General features: G+C 36.8%; 2 protein-coding genes across 8 annotated transcripts in view; one reads left to right on the top strand and one right to left on the bottom strand.

Annotated features, from left to right (window-relative positions):
• The first annotated feature begins 115 nt into the window (after window positions 1–115).
• Window positions 116–724, top strand: LOC138326474 (uncharacterized). The gene has a single exon (XM_069272575.1). It carries the CDS (start codon window positions 116–118, stop codon window positions 722–724), a length of 609 nt encoding a protein of 202 aa, XP_069128676.1.
• A 6,740-nt stretch (window positions 725–7,464) lies between these two features.
• The window catches only part of LOC138325690 (leukemia inhibitory factor receptor-like), an 86,072-nt gene continuing 80,926 nt past the window's right edge, over window positions 7,465–12,610 (bottom strand). For all 7 annotated transcript variants that reach the window (XM_069271515.1, XM_069271513.1, XM_069271518.1 and 4 more), the window contains one exon: window positions 7,465–11,926. In XM_069271515.1, the coding sequence (XP_069127616.1) occupies window positions 11,099–11,926 (828 nt within the window). In that variant the 3' untranslated portion in view covers window positions 7,465–11,098. The remainder of the gene's footprint in view (window positions 11,927–12,610) is intronic.

Raw genomic sequence — 12,610 nt, 5'->3', positions numbered from 1 at the left:
GACGAGGATGGAGCGTTGACCAGTTTTTCATACATTCGACAGTGAAAGCGATAGATCTAACGCTGGGCCACGATGGGAGCGATGGATCGGGAGACTTGAAAATCTATTTGACGCAATGGAGTTGGGTGATGAGGAGGACGCTGAGAGACGTCGAGCTTTACTACTCCATTACATTAGCGATAAGGTTTATGATATATACCAGGTCCACAAAGGTGAGTCCGAAAATACATATGATGGGGTGAAAGGAGTGCTCACAAACTATTTTAAACCTAGAAAGAACACTCAGATTGAAATATATAACTTCCGAACATTCAAACAAAAGGAAGGTCAATCGATCGACGAATATGTCACAGAGTTACTGAAATTGATCAAGGAATGTGAATTTGCCGATTGTGATAAGGAAATTTTGTCTACGCTCATTCAGAACTGTTCGTCAAACCGATTACGTCGTCGAGCGTTACAAGAACCGGATAAGGGGCTAGCTGATATTGTAGCGTTAGTGAGAGCTATGGAAATGTCAAACATTCAAGCTCAAACCATGGAGAACAGCCATTCTGTGAATGCAGTCAAACAACGCCATCCGAAACAAAAACATGACAAAGATCAAAGGACTGAAGGTACTGGAAGTCGCAAGTTTACAAAACAGAAGAAGTCAAACACTAAATGCTGGAACTGTGGAGGGACTTTTCCACATAGAGAAAAACCGTGTCCTGCTAAGGGTTAGGTGTGCCATGGTTGTAAACAACCGAACCACTTCCAAAAGGTGTGCCGAAACAAGAGCAAATCTAAAAACAAGGTTCTAGCTGTTGAGACTGACGACCGCCAATCGCCAGATAGCGATGGCAGTTATTGCTATGGAAGCAAGGTCGAACCAAACACGAAGAACTCTGAGCATATACATGCTGTTAAAGGTCCATTTACTCAGATAAAGGTAAATAACAAGAATCTGAAATTTCTTGTTGACAGCGGATGTTCAGTAGACATAATTGATGAAGCAGACTATGAGAAGATTGGCAGTCCTACACTTTCAAAGTACAGGTCAAAACCTAGGTTAATACCATACGGAGGAAGTAACTCACTCAAGGTGCTAGGCACTTGTGTTTTAAATATTGAAACCAACAAGACCTTTGACACGATCACATTCCATGTTGTAAACGGAAGGTACGGATCCCTAATAGGATACCCTACGGCGACAAAATGCGATCTGTGTCGGCCAATACTACTATTCCAGTTTTGGACAAAGTGCTGAGTATGTTCGGAACACCCAAAGTCATCAAAAGTGACAATGGAGCACCATTTAACTCTGATGCTTTTCACAAATATGCTGAAAACATGGGGTTTGAACATCAAAGGGTTACCACTCATTGGCCGCGAGCAAATGCACAAGCGGAGGCATTTAATAAACCGTTGATGAAAATAGTTCGCGCAGCACACCTGGAAAACGAACCCAGCAAGAAAGAAGATGCAGCCCTTCTGAAGTGGTTCTCCCATGCCAGAGATCAAAATCTCCCTATTTCCGGCCCGATGATAAAAGCGAACGAACTTGCCGCAAGAATTGGAGAGCCTAGCTTCCACTGCAGTACTGGGTGGATTGATCGATTTAAAGACAGACATGGTATCTGCTTCAAGAAAATCTGTGGTGAAGACAAATCAAGTGACGCAATGATGTAATGGGCCGACGACTTCCATACTCTCCTATCGCAGTACAACCACAGCGATATCTTTAATGCTGATGAGACTGGTATATTTTATCGAATGCTGCCTGACCCTACCCTGGACGTCAAAGGTACTGACTGCCACCGAGGAAAACGCAGCAAAAAGAAACTCATCGCCCTGGTTTGCGCCAACATGACTGGTACCGAGAAACTCCCTCTATTTATCGTTGGAAAGTCAGCAAAGCCAAGATGTTTCCAAGAAAGTGCACACCCTCCCGACTGAATACACAGCAAACCGCAAGGCGTGGATGACCAGTGATATTTTCATAGAATGGATCCGTAAAAGCTGACCGGATGCTTGCCAACCAGCAACGCCGCATTTGCTATGGTTATTGACAAATGTCCCCAGCCCATCCACAAAGCCATGATCTCCGAGCCATCAACTCATACTCCTGCCTCCGAAACACCACCAGCAACACACAGCCGATGGACCAAGGTGTGATTCAAAATTTCAAAGTTTCACTACAGAAAGCGTCTACTACTGCGTCATATTAAAGCAATCAGCAGACAGCAGAGATCACTGCACTTGATGCGAAACTTCATTGCCGTATCCTGGCGATGTGTGACAACGACAAAACAATCTGGGACTGTTTGTTTCCACCACGCAGGCTTAAGACCGACAGCAGTCCTACCCCCAGCAGCGACAGAAGACGATGACATTCCCCTCGCTCGAACCTCATCAACCTCCCCGTTCCTTTTAATATGTACGCCTCCGTTGATTCTGACCTCCCCACCAGCCGCTACCATGACAGACGATGACGTTATCGACGATATTATTAGTTCAACGCAGAAACGCCACCACGGACGAAGATACTGATGCTGACATATGTCGATTTAACGAGTGCCAGACAATCTACGAAATAAAATCAAACATGGCGGCCGGCGTGGTTTAAACATGTGCTTGGTACAGCAAGTGTCTTTAAAGAAGTCATACTGCCATGATATTTGTAATTACTTATCAAGTCTAAATCATGAATTGTGGCAGTCAAAAATCAAGAATATGTGGGATAGAGCTGCGGTAAAGGTACTACGAGAGGTATGTCGAATTCTTTTTTTTTAAACGAAACCCGTTATCGGTATCACAGTCCCTTACAATGGTGCCCGAAAACGGTTGCAGTCGCTTTGACTAAACAAGTGGCTGAACGCATGCCAAGGGTCCTAAGCGTAAGGACGAATCGAACGTCATTTCATTAATGGAGATTTAAAAGATTTAATGATACTCAATTACTCTAGCAATTTTAAGTAATAACGTATTGATGGTGTTTCCTAAAAAACATATTGGACAGTATGATTCTCTAACGTTTGAAAGGCAATAAAAACCGAAGCGCTCTTCGATAATACAGTCATAGAGGTGCTTAGTTTATAGAGTTTCTACATGCCAAAGTAACTGAACTGGAAAAAAGCAAAACCAGAGTACATAAAAGAGCTAGAAAGCAAAATACAATATCTGGAAAATCAGACAAGATACCAGGAAAATACAATTTACTATTTTATGGTCTCCCACAAGTAAAGGAAGAAAATGTAGAAGAGGTGATCAGACATTTTATGAAATCGGAGTTGAAGATGGAAAACTCATTTGTATGCTCGGTACTTCTGGGTAATGTACACAGAATACCACAGCGAATAGGCTTCTCGCGTTGAAGTCAGTGACCGTCCAGATGCGATTATTGTCAAATTCCTGTTAATGAAAGATCGAGACAAAGTATTGACAGCTGCACGCTCAATACCAAGGGGAAGTAAGATGTCTGTCCGTACAGACTTGCCCGGTGACTTAAAAAAGAAACGCGCTGAACTTTCGTCCAACGCATATCGCATGAGACAATCTGATAATTACCAAACGAGAATTCGCGAATCCTTTACCAGGGGTGTGTGGCTAGAGGGCAGGAAACAAAAGGACCCGAAATGGGAAGAATACTCAACAACTTGACTCCCTTTTGTTACTTAGAGCTGCCTTGTAGTTTGTACAATTGATGTTTTGTTTTTTAATATCAAATAATACGACGTCCTGTAGAAAAAAAAGTATGCTAATTCTTAGTTATTTTTACAGAAAAACTGTAAGCTATTGTTCAAGCTTCTTTAAAAAAAAATCTCTTACAACAGAGTACCATTCATCATATATCAAAACTTCAATTGCACACCATTTACTGTCAAAAACTAACTTGTATTTTTCCAACAAAGTTTATTGGCTTGGTGCATAATCCAGTACAAGCCCATGTGCAAGTGTAACAAAGACTGGAATCTGTTGTATGATAATATCACCAAGAATCTAATAATATAATAATTCTAGAGATAAAAATAGAAAATTAAGCAGCAGTAGCAGAAATAACTTGTTGCTTTATAGAAATTTTTATCAGAAAACATTTTCTTTTCAACTAATTATATGACTTTTATGACTTTTATGAGGTTTTTGTTATACCCAAATGCCAAACAGGCATCCTGTAAGCCTTTTTGTGGCAGACCTGGAATTTTATATCAGAGAGTCATGGCATTACTTTTCTTCACATATAATAGTATTAATATTGCAAAATGGTTGAAACGGGAAGTTTTAGAAGATTACATGTTATATGTATTACCATTTGATGAATGTACTGTCAGCTTTCTCTTTTATCGTTTATGTTATTTTTGTTATATGTGTAAAACAAATAGTGCGGAATATCTTAATATATCGATTGTCTACATGTACAGCTTATTGCCTTTTTCTATAAATTGGAAAGTTAACTTTAAATATGGCAGTTAAATTAATGTCGATGAACTGTCGTGGGCTGAACAGTTCCGATACCAAAGAGAAGTATTTTGTTGTTTTTTTTTGCGGAAGAAAGATTGTTCTATCTATTTTCGTCAAGATACACACTTCAATGAAAATCAGATCCCTTTTATCAGACCACAAAGGATTTTTGAGTGTATCATTAATCCTTTCAAAAGTAATTCTAGGGGTGTAGCAATTCTATTCAAACCAAATTTTCAAATATACATTAGGTAAAATTAAAATGGACACCAATGGAAACTGTATTGCAGTAGAGATACAGCTGCAAGGTTTTAGTATCACATTCATAAATATATATGGTCCTAATAAGGACTCTCAAGAGTTTTTTGAAGACATAGACAGTCTTCTCTTGGATTTTGATCCTAGATTAACTATTATATGAGGTGACTTCTATTCTTATCCTAGATCCTAATATCGGATACTTACAAATATATTAACTTAAATAACCCCAAGGCTAGATTCAAAGTCGTGGAGATTGCTATAAGTTTGGACTATGTGATCCCTGGAGGGTTAAAAATCCAGACTTGAGACGTTATAATACCTGGATATAAAACTGATCATAGTGCCATATCTCTGTCGATACGTTTGACAGATTTTAAAAGAGCTAAAGGATTTTGGAAGTTTAACAATACACTATTATATAATGAAAATATGTTGACAAGGTTAAATCAGTTATATTAAACACATTGAAACAATATTGAACCCCTAATAGCAATTTACATACTGTGGCAGACTTGAACAAAATTGATTTTAATCAAATTCCTTTAACATTAGTGAACAATTATTTTTTGAGGTTTTACTGATGGAAATAAGAAGTATGTCAATTTTGTTTTCATCTAATATCAAAAGAGGGAAAACTAAAAGAATAGAGGACTTGGAAAAACAGATAACTCGTTTTAAGAACTTTCATGACGAGAATCTGGAAGACAGTCACACTGTTAATATGCTGGATCAATATACAAAAAGAATTTTGAAAATTTTAAAAAAGAGGAATTAAAAGGTAGAACGTTTAAGAAGTAAAGCCCTATGGATTGAAGCAGGAGAAAAAACAAGTAAATATTTCCTTAGCCTAGAAAAGAGAAATTTCTAGCACCAAAATAAAACTTTTATTTTGAGATACTAAACGTGTATTCTGTTTATCCTGCAACCATTATGACATTCAAAACGAAAGTAAATTGCCAGTTATTTATTTGGTTTCGCTTGAAGCGAGACGCTTCATTGATGCGGAGGTAAAGATTCATTCACTAAACCGAATGAGAGTGTGCTCCTTTTTACTGCCGTGGGAAATATATAAGCGCATTTGGAAACACTACCAGCGATTCTATTCAGTGTGTAAGATCACTGAAACAATATAAAAATACTAAAAAAACATCAAAGAATTACTTTATATATGCCATATGAGATTTTCGATATTGTAAACAAGGGCCCAATGGGCCCGAATCGCTCACCTGCAATCTGGTAATTATGCGTGGTTCGAATTCATACTTAACATACCTAAGCACATTAGGGGCCCCTTTGCCTCTTGGTTATTAAAAAGAGGTCGTTTAAAGACTTTAGCCTATTTGAATCCTGTGACCTTGATTGAAGGTCAAGGTCATTCTTTTGAACAAACTTGGTAGCCTTGATCCCAGCATGCCACAGGCCCAATATCAGGTCCCTATGCCTTTTGGTTTTTTAAGAAGAAGTCGTTTAAAGATTTTAGCCTATTTGACCCGTGACCTTGAATGAAGGTCAAGGTCATTCATTTCAATAAACTTTGTAGCCCTTGATCCCAGCATACCACAGGGCCAATATCAGGTCACTGTGCCTTTTGGTTATCGAGAACTTATTTAAAATTTAAGCCTATTTGACCCCTGTGACTTTGAATCAAGGTCAAGGTCATTCATTTGAACAAACTTGGTAGCCTTTTATCCCAGCATGTCACATGCCCAAAATAAGGTCTCTAGTCCTCTTGGTTATTTAGGAGAAGTTGTTTAAAGATTTTAGCCTATTTGACCCCTGTGACCTTGAATGAAGGTCAAGGTCATTCATTTGAACAAACTTGGTAGCCGTTGATCCTATCATGTCACAGGCCCAATATCAGGTCCCTAGGTTGTTTGGTTATTAAGAAGAAGTCGTTTAAAGATTTTAGCCTTTTTGACCCCTGTGACCTTGAATGAAGGTCAAGGTCATTCATTTGAACAAACTTGGTAGCCCTTCATCAAAGCATGCCACAGGCCCAATATCAGCTCCCTAGGCTGTTTGGTTATTAAGAAGAAGTTGTTTAAAGATTTTAGCCTTTTTGACCCCTGTGACCTTGAATGAAGGTCAAGGTCATTCATTTGAACAAACTTAGTAGCCCTTCATCCCAACATGTCACAGGCCCAACACAGGTCCCTAGGCCTATTGGTTATTAAGAAGAAGTTGTTTAAAATTTTTAACCTTTTTGACCCCTGTGACCTTGAATAAAGGTCAAGGTCATTCATTTGAACAAACTTGGTAGCCCTTCATCCCAGCATGCCACAGGCCCAATATCAGGTCCCTAGGCTGTTTGGTTATTAAGAAGAAGTCGTTTAAAGATTTTAGCCTTTTGACCCGTGACCTTGAATGAAGGTCAATGTCATTTATTTGAACAAACTTGGTAGCCCTTTATCCCAGCATGTCACAGGCCCAATTTCAGGTCTCTAGGCCGCTTGGTTATATAGAAGAAGTCTGTTGTAGATTTTCACCTATTTGACCCCTGTGACCTTAAATGAAGGTCAAGGTCATTCATTTGAACAAACTAAGTAGTCCTTCATCCCCGCATGCTATAACTCAAATTTCAGGACTCTAGGTCTCCAAGTTTTGGAGAAGAAGTTGTTTAAATGGAAAAGTTGATGCCGGACGACAGACGGACGCCTGACCCTGCACCATAGCATAAGCTCACTTGCCCTTCGGGCAGGTAAGCTAAAAATGAAGTCATTCCAGTGAATGTGACGTCGCTTTTTAAGAACAAAAACACTAAAGTCAATATTTCATTTTTATTACAAAAAAAAATATTTTTAGCACTATGTTATATGGCACACTGATAATAAAAACAATTGTGAACATGACCAAGGCACAGTTGTGAAAAGGATGATTAGGCTAATCACAGTTGAAAAACAATTTTCAAATCAAGATAAACTAATTTCTGTTAGGATTAACTTTACAAAATTTTACGAGATCTCCATTCTTGACCTACTTACTGATATTAGTGAGATAATAATGGATTTTGCAGTATATGAGAAATGAAAATTTCACTACTCCCATGATAAAGCTAATCACTTTTTTTAACTATGCCCTGGAAATTACAGTGGAATTATATATCACATATTTATTTATAAATGATGTATTATACAGAGGAGAGTATTCCTACAGCTAAATCGTGACAATGTTCTTTACTTTTATGTTCATGAATGTCAATCACAAACTTTCAAAATAAAATTTCAGTCTAGAAAGGTATATTTGTGAGCCTGTAGTTAAAGGCCCATTACCTTTCCAAATTAAAAGTTTCTTCATAACAATAATAACATAAGAAAATATTTATTGATGGCCGAAGATGAGGTTAGGGCATCACACAAATGCAAGATTCATTTTGCTGCTTTACCGTATGGCACAGTGATAGTCCAGTGCAGGAATTGGGACGAGGCGGGAAACACAAAACGATCTGCATTATGAAAGTTTGATTTAATTTAATTAAATTGCTCAGAAGACAATGATAGGTGTAATATTAACAGTAAGCAAATAATTTCTGCAACTCTCCAAAATTATCAATCTTATTTATCATTCCCATTTCAAAAATTAAAAGCTGTTTCAGAAAGGTAGTGGGCCTTGAATACCTACAAATAATAATAGTACAAGTTTGCATTAAATATCTCAAACAGTGTACATTAATGTAGAGAGACACAACTTATATTATAATGGGCAATTGATTTAATTACTAATTACTAATGCCATAATTAGTATCCCACTAATTTTGAGATTGGTTGTGTGTTAATTAGGGTGATTACATGTATGGTAAAAAACAAATAGACAAAATATAAACAGAATGAGGTGAGACATGAAAACAACATATAAAATACAAAAACAATCAGGAAATCACATACCGTATTCAACTCAATAAGTGCCCCCATCCCTATAAGCGCCTCTCTCCATTTTTTTGGCTTCAATTTAACTTACTTGGATTAAATGCAGACTGAAAATGTTAGAACTGTGTTGGTTTCCTTACTGATTTCTTTTGCAAATTGATTTATGACTTACTTTGGAGAATAATTTTATGAAATGCTAATTCAAATTTGTTTCTAATAAAGTGCCACTTATTTGCTTCAATTTTTGAAGCACTAAGGTGCCTATTGGGTTGAATACGGTAGATAATTGCTTCAACTCATTGCTGCCAAAAAGTTTCAATTCTCTGCTGAGTCATTTTTTTCAGCATAAAACAAACAACAAAACACAAACAAATACAATGTTTCTGTTTTGGTGACAAGAACTCATGTATATCTTATTATCAACTAAAACAATTTTATACTAATTTAAACAAGTACAACATATAATGTCATGTCCAACATTCAAGTTATACTTTCATGGATGTCATGTACCAAATATATAGCAAACATGCATTTTAAAGAGCACAGGAAATTGCACAAAAATTGGTTTTTATTATTGACACTTTCAAATAAAGGAGAATTACCCATGGAAACTAATGCTAGTTACACAGATACCATTATACCGCGGAAGTTTTCACTCACACAAAATATTTTGTGTTTATGAAAACTATGTAGCTAGAAGTTTACATGAGCTAATCTTGAAATAATCTATCCCCATTTACAGTAGTTGTTTGCTTACATAATGATGGACCTGGTGATTATATATATGTGTTCCACATAAATGAAAACGGTCCAGGTAAATTGTTGACTATTAAACTAAAGTTTCTGAATTTGGAGCAGTTTTGAATAAAAATTCCTGCATGTATATGCACAAATGAGCTGATTTTTTGTGTATGACTGTTAGGTAGTAAATGTCTTATTGATATTGCTAAAAGTGTTTTTGTTATTGTCCGCTAAACTTCCAGTGTCAAACTTATGAGGTTACCAGTTCCAACACTTTCTGTTGTAACATATAAACAAATTCATATTGTGAGTATCTACTCTAAGTTTGAAGTTGTATTGAAATAAAAAGTTTCAATATGTATCATATGTACTAATCGTTGATCAGATTTACACCAATAACTCAAGGGCAATAACTTTAGAAATAGGAAAATAAACATGTACTATTTTATAAATGAATTCCTAGCCTTTTTTATAAAGACTATAAATAAGATAAAAATACATTCAGTAGAATAATACAGTAATAGATCGATCAGGAGTATCATCACTCAGGTATAGCATAAAATGTCAAATTCTTTGAGGCTTTGTACCGTAATTATTAGGATAACGACCTAGCTCACCGGTAAATGCGTAGAAACATAATTTGATTCTAGATTTGAATAAATGTGTCCAATTTGAACACAGAAACATAATTTAATTCAAAGTTTCTGTATTTTTTAAACAAAGACTTTTTCTAAATATTCTATGCTTTTTGAGAAAGATTGATAAAAATGAATAAAACTGTTAAAGAAAACCATGATCTTTCAAACGCCACCAATGATACAATTCCTGCATGTCATTTTCAAACAAAAACTCACAAAATCACATCACAATGACTAAAACGTGCGTGTGTGCATGTACACATACAAATGACCTACTTACATTTTATTTTAGGAGCTAATCAGTCTAAGGAGGATTAAGAGGAAGTGAATAACCCCAAATAAACCATATTATATATGGTTGTGATAGTGTAACGATGGACATGACTGAGAAATTGTGTGTATCGTCACAATACGTGTAAATTATTTTGAAGTAGTTTTTTGGTATTACACATTTGTTACAGAAACTGACATTGTTTTGTGACTGTAATCCATACATGATAAATTAAGCAGCACTCAATTTACCACTGTGTTCCAAAATTTTACGAAACTTTTTAAATTCGTCAGAAAACCAGTATACAATATACATGTATTTGTCTTATTGGCAAGGACAGCACTTCAACTGACACTTAATTAAAGGGTATCATAACAGTGTGACTTACTGATAAATGTATCGTCACCGAATATATGAACTTCCCATTAACTTCACTCATAGTCATGGTGCCTGCTTTCCCTAGCACTGTTGAAATTGGTAACAGAATGACCGCAATAATACAATATCACTGTATCTAATTAATGTAAAAGCTATTCCATCCCGCAGCAGATGGTAGTGAAATCATAACAATGTCGTCATCATAAACAGTACATCACCAAACAACTTATCTTTGAAATTTCATCTTAAATGTTTTGAGAAAATTTTGAAAATACGGGGAAATATCATATTTATTTGAATATATTTATAGTACCAATATTACTATGGTATGGTATTTAAGCACCACTACTGTACACTTTTTATACTTCCATCAAAACCTGTCATTACTGACGTTGACACAAGAGTGATTTAATATGCTTCTTTCTTTCTCTGTAAGAATTTGCAACAAGACAATATGAAGCAGCTGCATCACTGGTTTATAGTTCATTTTGATGAAACATTTTGAATCATGTTACAGTTGTGTTGTGAGCATTATATGTTCCTACAGAAGGCACTGATACGTGATCAGGTATATTTTCCTGAGTCAACATTCCTACACTGTGTGGCGTGCTATACCCATCACCTGAACAATCAGATTCCTCGTTAGGCATCACTACACAGGTGTCTTTACCTAACTGCCCTGCTACACTGGACGAAGTGTCCATCATTGTGTAACTTAAGGGGCCAGAAGATCCAGGAGACACACTAGCTCCACTCCCATTGGAAAGTATATGTCTGTTGCCTGACTGTACAACAGGTGTCAATATCACTTCACCTGTATCTTTAATTACAGGTAGACTGTCCTTAGTTACAGGATAACTGTCCTTAGCTACAGGCAGCCCATCCTGGGGTATGGCTGGACTGTCCTCTACAGTCCCAGCTGGCCCTCCACCGTTGTACATGAGCTGGCTGGGAGACTTGTAACCGTCATCATAGCCAGCTGATTCCTCACCTCCTGAAAATGTAACTGTGATGTCGGTGGGATTGACCTGTACTTGACTAGTAGGCTCTCTCTCTGGTTCATCATTAGACTTCAGAAAGCCAGGGCTGGTGTTGTGTAACACAGAGTTGGGCTCATTGTTTGAGGATCCACCAATTATTGGACCACCACCAGCTGGTATTCTGGTGTAGGATGTGGTATCGTCCTCCGGGACAGGCTGGAGTCGGTCAGGCATGTCCGGCTCTGATGACAGGCTGCCACCTTTTCCACTGTCACGGCTGATCTGACGTTTGGTTTGGCTGCTGTTTGAATTGCCCGAGTGGTTTTGACCAAGATTAGTATGGCCATTCATTTCCTGTCAAAAAAAAAGAATAAATAACTTTGAGACACATCCAAATACAGAGCATTGCAATATTATCAGTGTGTTTGAAGTAAACGATCCTGATACAATTCACCTACCGTGTTAGGAATAAATGCATACTGAAAATAAGAAAACTGTCTAGATCTCTACATTTGATTTATGGTTTCCTTTCTGTAATGATTTCATGAAAGGATAGTCCAAAATTTATTCTATTAAGAGCCCCCTTATTTTCTCTTCTTTCCACGCCCTAAAGAATGGGAGCTTAATGGGTCGAATACAGTGTTTATTTAATGTGATTGTGTTTGTCCTGCAGTACATCTGTATTTCATAATTAATCCAGGATAAAACCATAAATGACACATGCTAAAATTATATCACAATATTATCTATCAATCATAACTGACACACATAATTAAACTGTAGAGAAGTTTTGCTAATTTTAAATTACATGTACTGCAATCATGCTTAAAGCTGAATTTGTTCTCAATCTTAATGTACCGGTTGTCGTAAATCACATATTGTGTAGTTGCTAATATTCACAAGAGTTTGAATTTAACTAAATTCGCAGATCCATCCTAATTCGCAAAATTTAATACCTCGTGAAATTATCAAAATCATGGTTTCACATATTATAGTCTGAATAATGATGCTTTAAAAGTCTACACAAGTAAAATAAAT

This window comes from Argopecten irradians, chromosome 6 (genome assembly GCF_041381155.1).
Source record: "Argopecten irradians isolate NY chromosome 6, Ai_NY, whole genome shotgun sequence".
In the NCBI taxonomy this organism is placed as follows: domain Eukaryota; kingdom Metazoa; phylum Mollusca; class Bivalvia; order Pectinida; family Pectinidae; genus Argopecten; species Argopecten irradians.
Note: the sequence above shows the minus strand (reverse complement) of the source record. Positions and strands in the feature narration are given on the sequence as shown.

What these genes read in the sequence shown, in the direction of transcription:
- LOC138326474 (XM_069272575.1), top strand. Translation starts at nt 116, where the DNA reads ATGGAGTTGGGTGATGAGGAGGACGCTGAGAGACGTCGAGCTTTACTA.